Here is a 21,214-nt window from a genome sequence, read left to right as displayed (position 1 = left end):
CTGTGCGTACAGCAGCTACAGAGTAGGGGTGGTAGGCAAGGCAGAGAAAGCTGTCACACTCAGGACTGTGCACTTAAGGGCTGGCAGAATAGCTATCTCCACTGATAGCTACAGCTTTTTCTGCTTCTTCCTACTGTCACTGCAGACCCCTGTATGCTATGCCAAGAGAAAGCACCAAAATGATTGCAGCCCTCAGTGGTGCATCTGGTGTTAGGGTCCAAAATCTAATGTCTTTTCCCACAGAATCCCAAACATGTGTAATCCAGGATAAGCTATACTGTGTTCTATGGGACATGCTCCCACAAAAGCATGTATATAGCCTTAAATTACTGCATTCTAACTGTACTGGAAGAGTTTACTACAAAGTTCAACAGAGTTATTACCTGCATGACGGAGCCAAACAACAGCTAAGTTGTATCTTTCTGAACACACCAGAGAACTCAGGAGAGGTAAAGCAGAATTATATTCTCCAACATCAAGAAATGCTTCTGCAACATCGAGGTACAAATCTCCCATATCCTCTGGGTTTTGTTCCACTAGCGTAGTTAACAAAAGCTTCACAAACAACAAGAAAAATTTGAGAGTATATGTATAACACCTTGAAATAAAAATGGTCTCTTTGAACAAAGATAACATTAGTTTACAAAACAGGAACAATTTTTTAATGGTCAATACATCTCTGAAAATGTTAAAAATACAAGAAGAAAAATCCTGTTTGAAACCAGTAGGAAAGAATCCTAATTTTAAGATATTGTAAAAACCTGCAATGTGAGGAATATTGCAATTATATGTCCACAGCACCAATACTCTGATCAACAGAGAGGTTTGAAGGAAGGCAGCTAGAAATTCTGAGCTTTCTGGATTTGTTATTGCATACTGTACTTGGTTTTACAGGTTTTTTATGCAATTATTGTTCTGAATAGCAATACTGATAAAAAAAACATAAAATAAATTTCCTTAGGGTTACATTATGTTGGATGTGATCAGCAGCACAACTTGTTTTCCCTCAAGAGATACCATGTGCAGAATCTTGGCTTTTACGGGAGCCTTCTGACTAACAGGGATTCGTTTAGTTTATATTTTAATATGAGCCAATCTAGTTCACACTTCCTGAACTGACACAAGAACTGAAATGTAATTATTATTTTTAAAAAAATTGGACATCTACAAATTTTGTCATGCTGATCTCCCATCAGAAAATACATACATTAGAGAAGATCGCTTGCAGAACAACCAGCAAATATATTTATGTATTATACAAAAATCTAGAATTTTGTATGTATAAAAATATCATCGAAAAATGGATGAAAATGTCTTTTGTGCATCTTTTTTAAAAAATCACATACTGAAGTGGAAACATGGTGGAATTTGTGTTTGAAAAAATGGGAATGAGCTAGAGAAAAATCAATTGCTATTCATTAAAGTGAAAAACGATGACCTAAAGACAGTGTGAGTTTTAAAAGGCTAATGTTACATTTTTCAAGTATATTCTCCATGTCAGTCCATCCAATGATAACACACCCATGGAAGAAGGATTAAGGGACACTGAAAGGCAGATGTTTACCCTTCTATAGCTAGACCTGGAATATACACAGTGCAATATCACAGATGCTTACAATTTCCCTTCCTGACTTGCAACTTTAGAATTATAAGGCTGCCCTAATACTCAGGTTCTTACAGGTATATATAGCAGAGGCTCCTTCGCAAAACCAAACTATAAAAGCTATGTAATATTACAGCTGATGGCCGGAATACAAAAAATTCCTGAAACTGGTCTCAGGAGTAACCAGCCCCCCAGATCACATGGCAAAGTGCTGATGGAACTGGGGAGGGAGAGGGCAGGAATTACCAAGGCAGCTTGTGATCCAAAAGAACAATTTTAATATGGAGCAAAATAGCCAATTCTCCACAAGGTTAGAGTTCTTGCCTAAACTCCTCTCTGGATCCCATGTTTTTAAAACCATGTTTTAAAGGATCATCCTGCTGCCCAAACCACTCCATCCTCACTGTAACTATATGGAGAACACTCCAGCTTCATCTTTATTCCATTTTTGTACTTACATTGAGAGGTTCCAAAATGTTCAGATGAACTAAACACACCATGAGTTTCACAGTAATGTCAATGGGAACACCGTCAGGTATAGAGCAAGTCACCTTTTCTGAAGCTAGAGAAGGAAAGCAGTTTTAGTTCTTTTCATCAGCATCACATCTACATAATAATGTTGCAAAATGTTGCAGTGTAAAATGCTCCTGTTCCAGGTTCAACTCAGTTAGCCATGTGCCAACATTCTGCCCCTGACCTTACTCTCACTGGTCATTTCCCCCTCCTTAGCAATGCTTGGAGTTGAATGAAGTATTTTAATGCCTAAGGTCTGGTTCCTCACAAATATTTTTCTACTTCTGCAACTGTCCCCTGAGGATTCCCTCTTCCTTGTTCCTGTCTGAAGTTACTTTGGCTCATAAGGATAAATCCATACTGTAACTTTACTGTAAGTTCACATTATATGACTATCTCTATGGCTGTTCACGCAGCATCACAAACACCTTAATCTCCACTGACACTGTTTGTCTGTATTGTTATAATAAAAGCTTCATTTTGGAAGGTACCTTCTCATTAATACTACCAAACAATATTGAAGTATCTATCCTTTTCAGAAAATTATGTTCCAGGGCAGGGGTGGGTAAATTTTGTGGGGCCCAATTTTTGCTCCCTGCTAAGAGCTGCACAGCAGCCTGGAAACGACTGAAAATGCCAAGAAATGGCCAAAACCCGAAGGGGGGGGGGGTGCAGGCAATTTGACAACTACTTTTGGTTTTCATTTCGGGGTTATGGAGTTAGAATCACCCAGTGCAAAAACTGTATTAATATAAATCAAGTAAATATGTATGAGGGCCTTTTTTGTGGCTGCTCCCAGGCTGTGTATTTTCCTTCCATGGGAGGTAGGTGGTCCTTTCTCTGCTCTCCTTTGCAGCCCTCAAGCATTTGGCTGACCTGCAATGTGCAGATCATCGCAACAAAAGTTGTCAATCCCTGAGCAGGATCATCAAACAAGGCCACTCTCATTTTTATCCTCAGGTATTTAATACTGTACTTCCTATCAAGAAATATTACTGGTGTAAACTACTTTTGAGAATAACTTGCTCACATGGAGAACTGGTTCCAGGCACAGGTTCTTGGGCATCAGACCTTTCTTCTTGACCCTCCTGCATTTCCACTGCCTCTTTCATTGGACAAAAGGTTAGGGAAAATAAAGAATACATTGATCTTATGAGATTCTGTCTTATCACCAAAAATGAACTCAAACTGGAAAATATATCCAAGCAGATAACATGTGTACAGAAAATAACATGCGATAGTAATATCTGCATTCATTCATTGCCCTTCTTTTGCTTCTGGAGTGTTTTGACATAGGATAGCATACCTAGCTTTAAAAAAACCAACCCTCATTGGAAGTGGGTGGGCACATGAGAAGAAACAGTTTGAACCCCTGAAACAGTGGCATCTTGTGTCCCAAAAGTAGTAGTAGTTTTGTACTAGGGCAAGGAGGAGTGCAGAACAGATGGTATGGAGACAACAGTCAAGGTTAAGTTTTTCTCCATCACCCATTGAGATCCAGAGACATCCAAAGAAATTAAATGGTGGTCAAATTCAGCAGAGATAAAAGAAAGCATTTTGCCAAGCATATAATTTTATTATGGAACATGCTACCACAATGCTAAGTGGTAGCCACTGACTTGAACAGCTATAAAAGAGGTGAGACAAAATGATTGGAAGGCATGGATATCCATGGCTCCCAGTACAATAGCTATATTTTACCTACAGTATCACAGGCAATACACTTAAGTTTATCAGCTGCTTGGGAACACAATTTGGAGAGGCAGTTGTACCTACTTTTTGCCTGTGGGCATCCCATAGGCACATGTCTGACCAGACTGGATGGGCCCTTTGGACTGTGAGCCCTTCGGTCTGATCTAGCAGAGCTTTTCTTAGGTTCTTTCAATCAGTTCCTTTTTCTATCTATCTATTAAACTGTTAAGCCTATTTTGGAGCATCACAGAGTCAATTACAGCACAATACTACAAACTAAAGAAAACTGAATTTCATAAAGGTAGTAGGTAAGGCACATTTAAAAAATACTCTCACACATACGCACCACTATCCCCACCCAGTTCCTTTACTGCAGATACTGTAAAGGTCCAGCAGATGCCACTACCCTACATGGATACTCCCCAGACAGCATAATTAAAGGAATTAAACTGTAATTCTGCTCCTCTTTTCTTTTCTCAAAAGAATGTTTTGTCTAGAATAGAGATGCAGCCAAAATCTTCCTTGGTTTTCTTAGTTCCCTAATTGCCCTCTTGCACCACACACCAAAGGAGAAACGAACTGTCATTTTTCTGAAATCTTTTCAAGGGCAAAACCATTTTTAAAAATAAGGCAAGTGTGAACAGACACAATGCCAAGGGGAATTTAATGATATGTCATTAACTTGAAGCAAAAGATCCAAAATGCTTCAGAGGATCATGCACTATTGACAGAGAAAGCTTAATGCAATGAAATATAAAACCTCAAGTACCTTTATCCGCTGCTGAAGAATTTATTACTGTCTCTTTCTTCTCAAGCACAATTCCAGAAAAATCTGTAATAACCTAAAAGTAGAAATGATTCTTGACATAAGAAAATGAAATAAGCCCAGTGTAAAAGGAATCTTAAGAAAAAATATAGCTTAAAGTAAAACTAAGAAGAAATTCAGCTGTTCAAGGAAGCAAATGGTTCTGTTCCATTAGATGACTGTACTAACTCAGAATATATAAGTGGAAGATTGTTATGTGAAAGTGCCGAACATCAAGAAAAGTTCAAGGGGAATATTAGAACTCTGTGATCCCTCCCAACTCCCTCCCATTACCAGACATTTAAGAAGCAACACAGTTCTGTGGAGAAGACCCACTTGTTCCTTTGAACTTCCAAACTTGTCTCATTTTGGGCCTAGAATACCTGAAAGACAACAACCTTTCCAAAATTCAACCAAAAATACAACACATTATTTGTTCCCTTCCCTCAACCCCGAACACTGTTAAACCTGGAGGCCACCCACAAGCATTGTAGAAGGTGTTCATTAAGCCAGCATTTCCCAACCTGAGTGTAATGCCTCTTTCTTTATTTAACTCAAAGAACACTGTTTCTCTAACTCAAAGAATAGAATTTTATTCTATTTTTAAACTGATTATATGTACAACGCTGTGTAAGTTTACAGCGCTTTATAAATAAAACTTAATAATAATAATACTAATAATAATAACAACAATACACTTCATGGATAAACCTGAAATAGTTTAATCAAAGTCAGGATCAGCAAGTCATTGCCTATCTGAATTAACAAGCTAACTTTTGCTTCTATAATCCTCTTGAACACTCCTCCCTTCCACTGATCAGCATTCTTCCCCACACTGTGCCAGGTAGCTATAGGACTTTGATTCCCATATAACATTCCTTGCTCACCCTTCCCCACACACTCATGTTTCCAACTTGGCTATAGCACAGCTAAGCAGGCCTAACTTAAGTTGGCAGAGAGTTCTGAGGGGTGACTCTGACACAGAGGTTGCAAGGATTGACAACCAGTAGATTGCAACTGCCAATAGATTGTTTCCCAGACAATATGGCCAGTGAAGATGAGTGGTACTATAATCTAGCACCACTGGAGAACTAAAACTGGGGAAATTATTATTATTATTATTATTATTATTATTATTATTATTACTACTACTACTACTGCTACTACTACTATCCTACCTTCCCCCTGGTATAGGGACTCAAGGTGGCTAACAAAATTTACAACAGTCGAAGTTAAAATAGTATGAAACATTAAAAATACAAAGTATAAAAACAATTAAACAATTTCAAAAGATTAAAAATGTTATATTATTAAAATTTTAAATTTAAAACTCTTTAAAAAACTTCTTACATAACCATACACAGCACCCATGTCAGTGTGCAAAAGCTGATATAGCTGGTTTGTTAATGGTCAGAAGTCAAGCCAATACAAGGAGATATGATTTCAAAGTTTAATTTGGCCATATTGTATGATTTTTAAATTTGTATTGCTCTAGTCTATCTGTGTTAGGGAGTATGTACACACACACACAAAACACACAACACACACACACATATTCAGGCTCTCCTAATGTGTTTAAAATGGCTAGCCTTTATGGAAAATTAATCTGCTTACTGCCAACGCTTTATCGTACTGTTTGTTAGAAATGTACAGTTCAGCAGCTATATTAACATCTTCCATGGATACAAGACTCTGATGTTTACTAAAGGCTTCTTCCATTATCTCAATAGCAGCAGTGATATCATTGGCTTCATAATAACTCCTGCAGAAAACAGCAGTAACAGGAACATGAGTAAATGCAGATTAACAATTAATCAACAGGAAAGGAAATGAATACTCTCTGGATAGACAGCAATACGACATCTCTTCCAATGACACACATCTATCATGTCAAATATTTGAAAATCCTATTATCTCTCTGTGACCAAATGGGAAAGCAAACAGTGGATATTCATTTCATAATCTATTGCTGTGTTTGAACTTCACACATTACCATGGCTCAGCAACACATGAAAGGAACTTGTCTCACCCAAGACTCACATAGCTGGGAGGAGACATGCAGAAGCTTTTAGATCAGCTTCTAAAACATCTAAAAGGGACCAAGTTGAGGGAATCTGGTTTAAACAAGAGAGATTCATAAATCATGATTTGATGTTCTTTTGTATGAAACCAACCATAGTTATGATTAATGATAGGTTGTCAGATTCAGACTAGATAGCAAACTAGGGCCCTGGACACATCGGCAAAAAGTGCTGGCCCATGGGCAGAGTCATGGCGTAGCATCTGCACCCTCAAAGCCATGCCCCCGCCCCATGGTGCCATTTTGGCATCTGTTCTTTTAAATGATATGTGCCATAATGATGCTACTGCGGCGCAGCTCCCAATCGGTGCAGCACAGAAATTGCATCATCATGGCGCACTGGTGCACCTATGATGCCCCTTCCAGGGAGCAGAAAGAACCCCCTTTTCACGGCTTCTTTTTGCTCCCTGCGGAGGCAGCAGCGTGTGGTTGCTGCGGCCCCAATCCGGGGCAAAAAGGGGTGGCGTTCCTCTGCTCGTCTGTACAGCTCCCAGATATGAAAATGTCTGAATTCCTTGCAGACACATCAGTAAAAGAGAAGGGAGGGGAAAATATGGAAGTCCAGTGGTAGGATAGGCTCATTTCTGTCTCAGTAAAAATGGGAAATGAAGCAGATACTGACCATGAGAGACTCTCATTCCTTAGCCTCACCCACCACTGGCATATGCCCCCTCCCAAAACAACATGGGCAAATTCTCTGGTGTGATCCACACAGGCCTTCTCCTATTATCATCTTTGTCCCAAACACTGGTGCTATGGTTTCTTGTGGGTTTTTCAGGGTGTGCAGCCATGTTCTAGAAGAGTTTATTCCTGACTTTTTGCCAGCATCTGTGGCTGGCATCTGGTGCTATGCTTCTTCATCTGCTACCAGCCTAATATCATTATAACATCAAGCTAATAAGTTTAAATGTGTACAACTGCTTTAATTGTATTTCTTATTGGTGGTGATAAACACAAACATTTTGGAATGGCACTGGTGAGGTATGCTACATTTCACCTTGACTTTTTTTAAAGTGCTAGATTCAGTGCTTACTTTGCCATGTCTCTGGCCAGATGCATAAAGCGATCTCCATCAAAAGGAGTCAGAAGATTTAAAATGCGCCTGTAGCCATCCATTGCCAGTTTATGCTCCCCCAACTGTTCATAAAGACTTGATCTTTCCCACAAGTAGCGTACATTAGTAGGATCATATTTCAGAGCTACAAAAAAAAAGAAGAAGAGGCATTATAATGTCTGATAGTGTTGTAATATGTTTATAATATTAATACAGGAGAACAGCTTTGCTTTTGCCTGGAAGAGACAAAATGCTGGTTATGACAGAGAGATCGCTTTGATCCTATCAGGCAATCCTCATGTTCCAGTGTTTTATGCTAGTGGTTTCTCCCTGTCTCTGCATCACTGTATCTCCCATCTTTCCCCCATATAATTTCATTTCAAGAATTTGGAGAAAAAGCACCTAACAGAACATGAGACTACTTACTAAACAAAAAAAAAGCATTTATACAATGTGAGTAGGATGTAGATTTAGGCACATGTAACTGAGCTGGCTAAAGCAGATGCTCATGGTCCTTTTCCTCTTGGCAGCCCTCCAGCCAACAGACACCCCTGCAAACACACATACAAACACGCAGACACTGCTAGGGGACGTGAATGTGATTGGTTGTGGTATGGAAAAAACTGGGGAAATTTCTGAAAACTCAGCAGAGCCCTTCCACCCAGGGAAGATAGATCCTAGATTCAACCCCATGCTTTTCATACCTGCAGTTCTTTACGTAAATCCAATATCACGAATCAACAACAGGTTATATATTACACAATGATGGAAATCTTTAACAAACAGTGACTAAATGCTTAGTTAAACAAACTTACCTTTAAACTAATCTGCATATAACACACAACAGTCACATTTAGACAATTCTATCTCAGCTTAATAAAAAGTTGAGATACTAGATATGCAGTGTACATACATGAACTGTGTACAAGGTAAATCTCATCTACTTTACCTTTTGCATAGCAGAAGATAGCCTGTTTAATATTGTCCTGCTCAAGTGACATTTCAGCAAGCCTCACCCACTCTTCAGTGTCACTGGGGTTTAAGTGAGCAGCAATCAATTCAAACTGCAAAGATTTTTCCATATCTCCTTGGTCTTCATAAATCATGGCAAGAGTTGAAAATGGCTCATAAGCCAGAGGAGCTATGGGAAACAAAAGCAAAAATGTTTAACTATTTGAATCAATGGTGTTGATATCTTAATACATAAAGCTTAAGTAGTGGGCCAAATTAGAGTCAACAATTACTGGTATCAAACCACTTGCCCTAATCAAATCTCTCTATGACAACATTTATCTAACAGTAAAGGGTGGGTGCCCAGGGACAACTCTCTGAAAGCATTCCCATGTCAAGAGGTGAAACAAGATTTTATCCTTGCACCAATCCTGTTTAACCTTAAAGTGAAAGATCTTGAAACTGAGTTGATGGACTACAATGCTCATCTGCCCAGACTAGGTAATAGAAGAGTCCCAGTTCTGCTCTATGCTAATCATACTGTGATCCTGTCCAGAACAAGACTAGGGTTTAAACACCTCCTTGATAAATACTCCACCTACTATTCTAGAAATGATCTCAAAGTAAATGCTGCCAAGTCTAAAATCTTGGTCTTTGAGCATAAGTACCATCAGTGCAGATGGACTATAGATGACTCTTGGAGCAACTGAAAAGATTTAAACACCTGGGGCTAACATTTCATCATGGCAACCTGTGGAATCATCATAGATCTTTAGAGCGCAAAGAATCTCAGGGCAGTAAATCAGGTATTCTAAGATTCTTTCAAACGAAATGGAACCAATTCATTCAAATGGCCCTTAAATTTTTTTAATGCAAAGATCACAGCCAAACTGCTTTTGGGAACCCAATGAACACATACTGGCACACATATACACCAGTTACCTTGTCTTATGATTTCCATGCACATCAGAATGGCATCTTCATGTTCACCACGAGCAAATCTAATATTGGCTTCACCCATGAGGCCTCTCAAGGCACGAGGCAATTTACTGCGTGGTCGTTTTTCCTAGGAAATAGGCAAAGAGCAGTTCAATGCAATAAATTTTATTTTATAGCAGGCGAGAGGAACCTGTGGCTTGCAGGCCCCATCTGGTCTGCAGAGATTCTCCATTATTTTCAAGCCAGTCCTACCTCCATCTCAAAGTCCCATCTCAGGGACTACCATGAAGAAAATCCCTACTATTTGCAATCACTGATTGGCAATTGTGAAGAATTCCCTTCCCTCCTCTCTATGTCTTGGACAGAAGGGAAGGAGGAGGAGTGAAATCAGTCAAAAACTCCAATTTACACTCACATTCAAACTGTAAATGTAGGAAATTAATATTGCATACTGCTATCCCAATCAAGCCCTAGTCATGTGCAACAACTAATGCAGAGGTAGCAAATTCTTGGTGTTGGGGCAGGGAAGAGGCTGCACTGGACCTCCCCAATTTGTCATGGGCTACATACTACCTCTGAAATTTTAGTTGTGGTTACTGAAATCCCAATCATCCCCACAGTCACTCTTCAAACTTGATAGCAACTGCATTCACTGTCTATATGGCACAAGCATAACGAAGTGCCCCCATACAATAAACAACCATGTAGAGTGGCTTTCCAGAAGGAAAGGCCAAAAGGAGTTGTGGCTTAAGACAGTCTCCATCACCCACTTATTTCTATGGGGTTATACTGAGCCATGCATGCCCCAGGCCCCCAGCAATATCCACAACAGGCCTGTTAGAAGCCACCTTCCATGTGCAGAGATTTTTGGCAGGCTTCAAGTTTGTTCTCAGTGCTGTGCTCCAAGAACACATCTCTTCATTGTCTCTTAGCAACAAGGAAAGGCCCAAAGAAACACTTAAATCTGGAAATACATGCCTTCATCATTTTCTTGGTCTCTCTATTAAGCACCATCTCTAGGGCAAAAACATCTCCGGCTGTAGGCTGTGTAGAGATTGCCTCCTCCTCTTGCTCCTCTTCTTCTTCCTCCTCTTCCTCCTCCTCCTCTTCTTCTTCCTCTTCCTCATCTTTATTCTCTCCCATCATGGAAGCAAAGACACGATGGACAGATTTACTGACCCCATCTGATGTTTCTTCTGTTGAAAGAAATCGGTTACAAAGCATTCTAATTAATGAGTGCTAGAAGAAATGGAGGAATCAACAAAGTTTCTGAAATTACAGACAGAGTTCATAGAAACAAGAAAGAAAACAATATTAATTCACCACATTGTTTTAATAATCTATGCTTCTGGGTCCAAAGCTGAGGTTGGGATCACAAACACTCGATGACAGTTATCTTATGCATACATACTAACAGAATTAGGATTTAAGGCTATCTGAACATGCATCACATCAACAGAAATAATGCAAGTTGATAGACTGCAACTCTAATTAGCCCTCACTAACAGGCAACTGTGAGGGATGATGGGAGCTCAAGTTCCTCATATAGAGGAACACAGGTTTTCTGTCTTTTATCTAAATAACTGTTTTTAGGGTCACTTCCAGAACGAGCAAGGTAGCATTCCTTTCTTCCCACTTCTTTGAGCCTTGTCTCAGGACCATGGTCATGAAAGAAAAACCCATCCCTGTGCTTCTTCCTTTTCAACTTCCATATGAGCCTTCTTAAGCACTTTCTTATAATGGTAAAAGAGCATCCTAAGACAAAGCAGTCCTTGTGACTTCTGGATTTTGACTCTCATCTAAAGTACCATGCCTACAGCACTATATAAATAAAGCATAATAACAACAACGACATATTTACATGCTCAGTTCATTTATAGCAGGCAATAGTGGTAAGGCAGAGCTGAATCAATCAGTCACAGCTCTGTAACAGGTCCCTTGAACATCAAGCGGGTCACAGATTGGCAAATTACTTGTTGAGACTATAATTTCCCATGAAAACCCCAGCAATGATGTTCACTGGCCCTGTTTTTTGAGGGAGGGGGACTTGAGGGAGTAACATTTAAAAATTAATTTCTCCAAGCCCTGGAATGAACATGAGACAGCTCCTGGAATCATCATGTCTGGCAATACAAGTTTTGCAACCTGAAAATTGGAACCACATGGTTTAAAAATATTAAATTTAACAAAAGTATTTCAGGAACCCAAATTTAATGTACTGTGGCCCATATTCATTGGTAGTATCCTGTGGCCAATCTAAGAGACCCAAATATATTTTCGCTTCATGAAATATTAATTTAAAAAAGAACACAACATTGTGAATTTTCTTCCTACAACCCCATTCCACAAATTATTTGAAGTTCATGAGTACAGGAGTACACAAAAACCCCAATGTTGCAATTTGCCCTTGTTGCAAGAAAATACTCCTGATACTTTGCCAGAGTCATTCTAATATTACACATTTATTTCCCTTTTTCTTCAAATAAGCACATGAGTCCCCCCCCCCCCCCCGCTGCTGTTGTTTTAATCACTATAATCTTGTAAAGTACATTGGGCTTGGAGGAAAGTGATACAAGCCTTGCTGGGGGGAAGTGTTTACCCAGTTGCAAAACCTCACTGTCTCAGAATTCGTCTAAATTTTTGCACTGTCACAAGCTTCCAAGTTTATATAATTCATTCTAAGGATGCATACAGATTCTAGCTTTTAAGAGATGATGGCAAATATAGAGGTGTCTCTTTCTGTCACTTCCTTTCTTCCTTTCCCCCCATGGTCACTGCAACTCCAGGATTTCAAGTTCTCAAATCTTATTCTGGAAAAGCTGGAACTAGAAGATAATAACATGTTGAGCACTTCTGCAATAAATGTTTGTGTAATTATCACAAGCAGGTATTGGACCGCACCAATTGTCAAATGAACACAGTTCCTCCCATCTCTCAGTTGCATGGACCATTTCTGAAACCATTTTGGAAGTACATTTTGATCAGGTGAAAAGGTAGCTAATTATCCACATTTCTGCATATGTTGTCATTTAAATAAGAGAGGAAGCAGTGTAATACTATCTAATTGCTTTAGTAATGTGGCCTGCTTAAGAATATTTTCTCTTTTATTAAAAAAAACTTCAATGAAAAGCAAAATTGGCTAGACCAGAAGCTCCACTCATTTTCATAATTTCAGCTACTACTGAATGTTTCTGAAACTGAGCGAATCCCCATAGTAAAGGTATCCCACCACAGGGGAAATTCTAAAGCTACCAATTGTAATTAATAGACAGTACAGAGGCACCAGATCACACCTTAATTTAGTAGCTAAACAGGATCAGCCCCAGTTAGTACATGGATGGGAGACCATTGGAGACCATGCAATGGATACCAGATGCTGGGCTGTATTTCAGAGAAACGAACTGGAAAAATCACCTCTGAGTATTCCTTGCCTAAAAAACCCTATGAAATTCATGGGGTTGTCATAAGTCAACAAGTGCTACGAAGACATGTGCGCGTGCGCACACACACACACAATAGTAGTAGTTATGAGGAAGCTGTATGCTCCAAAAATAAGTATCCATGTTTTTGGTTATACAGTGGGACCTTGTTATCCGCTGGGTTTTTGTTCCAGGATCCACAGTAAATAACAAAATCCGTGGATGCTGAAGTCCCATTAAATATAACGGCATAGCAAAATGGTGTCCCTTGTATCAAATGGCAAAATCAAGGTTTGCTTTTTGGAATGTATACTTTTTTGGCATATATTTCAAGCTGTGGATGCTTGAATCCGTGAATAAAAAATCTATGGATAAGGAGGGCCAACTGTATACAGCCTAAGCCATTGTCAGTTTGCCTGGAATGGGACTGATGGATCAAGTGAAAACGTTATGTGGCCATAAGAAAAATGTAAGATGAAACAAGAGAGCTTTCATAACTTAATGAGCAGGATCACTGAAATGCAACAATGAAGTAGCCAATTAATGTTAACAATGATAACTGTACCAACTGGATTTTAAAATTAATAAGGAGATCCTTGGGTTCCAAAACAACCTGCATTTGGCTCACAATTACCTTCCAGATTTATGTTACTTTATGTATCTCTACATGCCAGGATTTCCTGTGGCTCAGTTTCCGAAAAATCTAATCCTGTAGATCATTTTCTAATTACAAGAGCACATGTAATGCCTTCTTTACCTATAGCTGAAGTCAATCTAGTAGCTGAAAAGCAGGCCTACCAGAAAGTGAGGGGACTATGATATCCTCGACACTACTATACCACTGCTGAAGCTGCAATAATGCCTCTACACAGTCCTCCTTGCCTCTCAGCAAATGGGTTTGTTGAAAGTCTTTTCATTGATTCTGGATTATGAGAGAGACTGAATAATGTTCATGGGGAACAGAGTGAAATTGTACTGAAAGTGTTGGAAATTATGGAAATGAGAATCACAGGAAGATGCACCACTCAATTAGATCATTGGTCTATCCATCTTAGAATAATCTCAATCAGTGGCAAAGAACCTGTGGTCTTTCAAATGTTGAAAAATTATTATTCTCATCATTTGACACGGATGCCCAGACTAGCAAGGGCTGATGGGAAATAGAATCCAACAACATTTGAAAGACTACAGATTGCCCACCTCTGATCTAAAGGGAATGATGACAGCCCTCTAGGCTCTATCAGCCATACTTGGGAGACGCTGAGGACTGAACCTGGAACTTTTTGCACAGAAAGTATATGCTCTACTACTGAGCTATAATCCTTCCTCCACATTAACAATGCAGACATTGCATGGATGCTCACATGATTAGGGAATATTTCTTTTTCCAAGCAAGATAACACATAATCCACATGGGTAGAGCATATCATAGTTCCACTGGCAAAACAGAAGCAATGAAACAGTCTACCTTCTGCATCACTATGAGCCTGAAGTCTAGTGGATGTCCCTTGTCCAGATGTAGAAGGAGCATCGAGATCCTCTAAATTTTCATCACTTTCCTTATCCTGTAAAAATGAAAATAAAATAGAGAAAATGTGTATTTTACAGTGTTAACAGTTCATCTGGAATTAGTTCCAAAACCACTTTTCTTATTGAGCTATGGAGCTGACCTCCAGATAAGAAGTTAAACTTAGACCGTAAACTTTACAATTTAATGAGGATCTCTTATTTAAATTCAGTTAAAACTTGTTTATATTAGGCAGGGATGTCAAAGGGTTCCTCCTAATGTTCAACCAAAATCTACTCTCCTGTAAATTCAACCTATTAGAGCTGGTTGCATCCACTTGGGTAGCAGAGAGCAAGCTTGCCCCGTCCTCTCGGTGATAGCCCTTGAGATATTTAAAGAATTCAATCATCCTCAGTCTTCTCTTCACTAAGCTTAACATGTCTAGGACCTTCAATCTTTCCTCATATATTTTGCTCTCCATACCACTTACTATCCCTGTTGCACTTCTTCAAACCTGCCCCAACTTGTTTATATTCTTTTTAAAATGAAGACCCAGAACTGAACACAGTACTCCAGATGAGACCTGACCAGCACAGAATATAGTTGGACTCTTACTTCTTTCAATTTGGAAACTATGGGCCTGAACAGACAGGCCAAAATAAAGCTGCTTCGTGTCACTTTGGAGGTATGCTGTTTAAATGATGCATGCATCCTAAGAGGCTGGAAGCCACACCAAAGCCACACTCCAGTCCTAAGGACTGGAGCACAATTTTTCTAATAATGCAGACTAAAATAGCATTTGCCTTCTTTGAGCATCATACTACTATCTCATATTCAACTTATGATCAACAGTAAATCCCTAGGTCCTTTGCACATGCAGTATTCCTAAGCCAGTTATTCCCCCCATCCTATACATTTTGTTTTTGTGCCCCAGTGTAGAATTCTACATTTGTCTCTACTGAATTTCTTTTTTAATTTTTCTTCTGTTTTCTGGTTTATCAAGGTCCTTTGGAATTCTATTCTGATCTTCCAATGTGTTGGCCACCACCCTTCACAGTTTTGCATCATCTGTAAACTTCTCCAAAGTAATGGAAAGCTGTACCTTCAATACTGGGATGCAGTTAATCGGGCCCTGCAGATTTGAATTCATTTAGGTTAACTAGGTGATTTTTAAACCATACTGCCCATGTTTTTACATATCATTTAACTGTAATATAATGCTAAGATTTAAAACCAAAAACAAGGTTACAAATAAGTTTGGAGTTGTGGTTTTCCCCACTGACCAAGCAAATTTCTTGTATTTGAATTTTATCTACTGAATGTTAGTAAAGGCAATGATCATGGGCTCATCCTTTTCTACTAAAAAGGAATAGCTCCTTAGCTGTTCATTGAATCTTATGCAAAGAATATAATAAACTATGTGGTTTTCAAAGTTTCCCAACTTCTTTTCCTAAGAAAACGGCACATGGGTGAGAAGCATGGGAGCAGAACACTGCCAATCACTTTGGTTACCACCATATAAATATAGGTATCATTATCTTTAATGCAGTAATTCATATTAAACTGAATAGCTGGGGGTAGGAAGGTGGATTATGTGAAGGACATTATGAGCAAACCACTCAGCACTGAGTTGTGACTGAGTGTGCTGCTGCTTTTAATGCATGCATCCAGAGATGAAGTGGGCTCTGAAACCACTTAGTTCTTGAGAGTAGAAAAGCTGAGGAATACATTATCCCAGAGTATAATGATCCATTTGTGATGTAAACCATTCTGAAGTATTACAAGAAATGTACGTTTCTCACTACGAAAAACTCATTTGGTTTAATCTGATTTAACCATTATGATATTCTCTAAAATACCCCAGCTGTAAGAGGTGCAGTTTTGCAAGGATACAGAAACTCCTTAGTATCCCTACAGAACTTCCATAGTTCCAAGGAATGTGTGAAAGAAAAAGGAAGATTTAGGCTACGCTTTTATGCCCATAGGGATAGAATCCGGAGACATAGCTGTGTTAGTCTGGAATTTCAGTATACAAAGAGATCTTGTAGCACCTTTGAGATTAACTGAGCTAAAAGTTGTAGCATAAACTTTCACAGACTTGGGTTGCACTGCACTGCAGAAATAATCCAGTTTGACACAACTTTAACTGCCATGGCTCAATGCTATGGAATTCTGGGAACTGTAGTTTTGCGAGACATTTAGCCCTCTCTGACAGAGCTCTGGTGCCACAATAAACTACAATTCCCAGAAATCCGTAGCACTGTGCCATGGTAGTTAAAGTGGTGTCAAATTGGATTATTTCCGCACTGTGGATGCAGTCTTGCTCTATTTCCATGCATCTGAGGATGTAAACCAAGCCTGTGAAAGCTGATGCTACATCTTCTTTCACACAGATAGTCTCAAAGATTCTTTGCTCTTATACCTACCTGTTGCTGTGTGCCTCTAAGTTTCCAATTTATGGCAACCCTAAGCCAAACCTATCATGGGGTTTTATTGGCAAGATTGGTTCAGAGGAGACTGAATCAAGGAGGCTGAGAGCATGTGATTTGCCCCAAAGTCATGCAGTGTGTTTCACGGCCCAGCTGAGAATCAAACCCTGGTCTCCATTGTCTCTGTCCAACACTCAAACCTTGCTGGCTCTCATGGTGTCCTGTGTGCTCACTTACCTAGGAGTAAACTCCACTGGGCTTACTTTCGAGCAGACATGCCCAGCAGCATTGTGCTATAAGGCAACAATCCTTTACACACTAAAACTGAAAAACAGGCCCCACCAGACTTCATAACATTTACTCCAAATATGCACAGACACCCACATCAGCTCTGCTCTACAAGACCAGAAAAATGTGTGTCCTCACTCTCCACTGCTATTTGCTGCTTACCTCTGGGATAGGCAGAACACAGACTAAGGTCTACTGGTAGATCTCTAGGTGGTTTGCAGCATAATTCCCAGTGTGTAACAATACTGTCCCCTAGGGAGCCCATGTGGTGTAGTGGTCTGAGTATTGGACTATGGCTCTGGAGTCCAGAGACTTTAGATATGGTTTGATTCTGGGGAATGGTGGTGGTGTGCCTTCAAGTTATTTCTGACTAAGGGTGACCCTATGGGGTTTTCTTGCCAAGTTTCTTCAGAGGGGGTTTGCCATGGAAATGTGATTTGCCCAAGGTCACCCAGTGAGTTTCATGGCTGAGCTGGGTTTCGAACAGTGATTTCTAAGTGTTCTAGTCCAAACCCTTGACCACACTTGGTTCTACTTTAGATTAATCCTAGTTCTCTGTAAATCTATGGGCATAATACTTATGCTAAAAAGAATTTGTGAAGTTATGTTCAACCGCACACCTTTAGTCTTTCCACTAAAGGTTTTTTTTTACTGCAATCTAGCAGCATATTTGAGTCTATAATTCCCAGTATATCTGCTTTGTCAAGCATTTAGAAAATGCTGGATGGAAACCTCCCCCACCATGTTTGCTTCAGAGCACTGATATTGATGAACAGTGTGCAAGTCTCTGAGAGAGCCAGTGTGTCTAAATAGACATATGAGCCTGTTACAGACTGCCAAAATAAAGCTGCTTTGGGTCTCTTTGGAGGTATGCTATTTAAATGATGCATGGGTCCTAAGAGTCCGAAGGTCGCACCAAAGCCATACTCCATTCCTAAGCACCGGATGCATGAGATGCATGCATCATTTAAATAGCCAATGTGAAGATGATGAAGTCAATAATAGTTCTGTATTATACGCAGGGGGGGAATCCTCAGCTTGCTTTTAATCTTTACATCTGGGCCAGATACCAGTATGTATGCCTATTACTATTGAGGGTGATATTACATGCCTCTATCCCCCCCTCCCCATTTTAAATTATCCTGCATTTACTTTCTCCAAATTTCAAAAGAGGCATTTCCTGGTAGCCTATTGTAATCCATTTTAAGGATCTAATTATTAAAATACTACACATAGAGTCATTTATGGATTTGTCTAGGTTCAAGTCCAACTATTGCCATAGTTTCCAGAAGAGTTTCCTGCGTGGCGTAGTGGTTTAAGTGTTGGACTTGGATTTTGGGAAACCAGGGTTCACTTCCCAGCTCAGCCATGAAATCCACAGGGTGGTTAAATGCCAGTACTGCAGCCGCTCACTCACAAACTATAAGGTTGCAAGTTTAATACCAGCAAAAGGGCTCAGGCTCGACTCAGGCTTGCATCCTTCCAAAGTTACTAAAATGAGTATCCAGATTGTTGGGGGCAATTAGCTTACACTTTGCAAACCGCTTAGGGAGTGCTTAAGTGCACTGATGAGCAGTACAGAAATGTAATTGCTATTGCTAAGTCACACTCTCTCAGTCTCAGGGGAAGGCAATGGCAAACCCTCTCCGAAGAAATCTTGCCGCGAAAACCCAATGATAGGTTTGCCATAAGTCTGAAATGGCATGAAGGCACACAACAACAACACACACACACTGAAACTAGGCTGTCAAGGGGAAGGAAGAGAAGGTGTGTCCGTCTGTAGGAAGCCAAGAGTGGATTTTTATGTGTGAAAGAAACCATGAGCTTAGCCTTGTTGGGACTGAAAATAAAATCAGAGTTTACTGCATGAATTATGACTCCGAGGGCTGCATCCGCACTGCAGAAATAACCCAGTTTGACACCCCTTTAACTCAATGATAGGGTATTCTGGGGACTGTAGTTTTGTGAGACATTGAGCCTTCTCTGTCAGAGAGCTCTGGCTCCACAACAACAAACTACAAATCCCAGGATTCCATAGCACTGAGCCATGGCAGTTAAAATGGTGTGAAACTAGGTTATTCCCGCAGTGCGGATGCAGCCTAAACTCTAAATTCCGGTCCAAAACACACTGAGAGAAAAGGCTCAATGTCTCACAAAACTACATTTCCCAGAATTCCCTAGTACTGAGCCAGGACAGTTAAAGCGGTCTCAAACTGGGTTATCCCTGCAGTGTGTTTTGGACCTATGTCTCCTAGCCTGGCTCCTCGTGCGGACGGACAATTTAAACGCTAACTCTGGCTGGAAATGAGAAGGAGAAGGAAGAGAAAGGAGGGAAGGAGGAAGAGAGAGAGAAAAAGGAAGAGTAAGGAGTAAGAAAGAGGGAGACAGCCAGCCTCGGGGCCTCCTCACCTTCCTCTCTCCGCTTTTCCGATCTTCCCGACGCCGCTCGAACTCCTCGAAGGAGATTTTCCCTTCCAGATACTCGATGAGCTCCGAATTGAAGCCCGACATGTTGCCCCAGGCGGAACAAAAAAGGCCCGGACTCTTTTTTGCACGCGGTTGCTAGGCAGAGAAGGGGGACTCACTTCAGAGACGGACCAAAGGTCCCACGCTTAGAACGGTCCGACTAAGAGGGAGGGGGCCGGGGCACTGCTGTTGTGCGCATGCGCAAGGGCTTTGTCGTGCCTAAAGAGACTAGGCAGAGGGAGAGAAATCAATGATAGGGTATGGTTTGCGCATGCGCAAGGGCTTTGGCGTGGCCAAGGGCTAACTAAGGGGCCTCTAGCCCAGTGGTCCCCAAGCTGTGCCCTTTAAGAGCTTTTGGACTTCATCTCCCAGAAGCCTCAGCCATGTTGGCCAATAGTGTGGGATTCTGGGAACTGAAGTCCAAAATCCCTTAAAGGGCACAGAAAGAAATCAAGAGCATGGTGACTGGAGCTAGTCCTCCATTTCAGCCTTCTGTCCTGGAGGGAATTCCAAAATGTCCTCCATTTGGGGCCTGACTGAGAAGCATGGATTTATTATATTCATGTTTCCTGTTTTAATATTTTAGCAGCTTTGTATTTAATCAGTCAGCAACTGCCCTAACTACCTCTGTATTTTGTATTTTTAATAATTGTTTTAATAATGATAGAAGCGATTATTGTATTGTATGGATTTTTTTTACTGTTAGCCGCTTTGATCTTCTAGAGAAGCAGGATATACATAATTATTATTATTATTATTATTATTATTATTATATGTCTTGAGTGTGTCGTACATTTTTTGGTGCCTTATGATAGATACTGTTTATTACACTCATAGACCAGTAAATGTTGCTCCACATCGAAATATAACTTACAAATAGTTACAAAATACCAAAAAAAATATGCAAATAAAGTCCCGAATAGTTACAAATGTACATAAAACACAAATATAAAAGTATACAACGGCATATTGAAACTAGTCAGAACTGAAAAGATGTGTATGTGCTAAAGGTTTCCCAGGGAATACAGCTATATATATTGCATTTATCATCTAGCCAGCATCATTCATTTAACTCTTATTGCTGCAGGACGAATCTGGCAACCTTAAATGTTGTATCAGGGTTAGTATCTGATAACATTGAGAAAATATAAAATGCTTTGGAACCACCTGGAGTCTCCTGAAGGATTGGAGGAGGGGGTAAGCTTGTTTTCTGCTGCTCCAGAGACTAGGACCCAGAAGAATGGATACAAGCTCCAGGAAAAGAGATTCCACATGAACATTAGGAGGAACTTCTTGGCAGTAAGGGCTGTTTGACAGTGGAACACACTCCTTCCTCGGAGTGCAGTGGATTCTCCTTCCTTGGAGGTCTTCAAACGGAGGCTGGATGGCCATCTGTTGGGGATGCTTTGATTGAGAGTTCCTGCATGGCATGATGGGTTTGGACTGGATGGCCCTTGCGGTCTCTTCC

General features: G+C 40.1%; 1 protein-coding gene across 3 annotated transcripts in view; it reads right to left on the bottom strand.

Moving 5' to 3' along the window:
• GTF3C3 (general transcription factor IIIC subunit 3) overlaps nucleotides 1-19,792 on the bottom strand; it is a 30,877-nt gene extending 11,085 nt beyond the window's left edge. For 2 of the 3 annotated variants that reach the window (XM_089519528.1, XM_089519530.1), the window contains exons 1-11: nucleotides 19,690-19,792; nucleotides 14,525-14,621; nucleotides 10,616-10,833; nucleotides 9,641-9,764; nucleotides 8,697-8,888; nucleotides 7,727-7,892; nucleotides 6,228-6,375; nucleotides 4,578-4,650; nucleotides 3,147-3,221; nucleotides 2,062-2,165; nucleotides 384-555 (exon numbers count right to left, since the gene is read on the bottom strand). In XM_089519528.1, the coding sequence (XP_089375654.1) occupies nucleotides 384-555; nucleotides 2,062-2,165; nucleotides 3,147-3,221; nucleotides 4,578-4,650; nucleotides 6,228-6,375; nucleotides 7,727-7,892; nucleotides 8,697-8,888; nucleotides 9,641-9,764; nucleotides 10,616-10,833; nucleotides 14,525-14,621; nucleotides 19,690-19,791 (1,471 nt within the window). In that variant the 5' untranslated portion in view covers nucleotide 19,792. Of the gene's footprint in view, nucleotides 1-383; nucleotides 556-2,061; nucleotides 2,166-3,146; nucleotides 3,222-4,577; nucleotides 4,651-6,227; nucleotides 6,376-7,726; nucleotides 7,893-8,696; nucleotides 8,889-9,640; nucleotides 9,765-10,615; nucleotides 10,834-11,498; nucleotides 12,057-14,524; nucleotides 14,622-19,689 lie in introns of those variants that run through there. The other variant, XM_089519529.1, reaches the window with a different exon arrangement.
• Nucleotides 19,793-21,214: the final 1,422 nt, after the last annotated feature.

Source organism: Sceloporus occidentalis, unplaced genomic scaffold, assembly GCF_023333645.1.
Source record: "Sceloporus occidentalis isolate IW3139 unplaced genomic scaffold, rSceOcc1.0.p SCAF_4, whole genome shotgun sequence".
Taxonomy (NCBI): Eukaryota; Metazoa; Chordata; class Lepidosauria; order Squamata; family Phrynosomatidae; genus Sceloporus; species Sceloporus occidentalis.
Note: the sequence above shows the minus strand (reverse complement) of the source record. Positions and strands in the feature narration are given on the sequence as shown.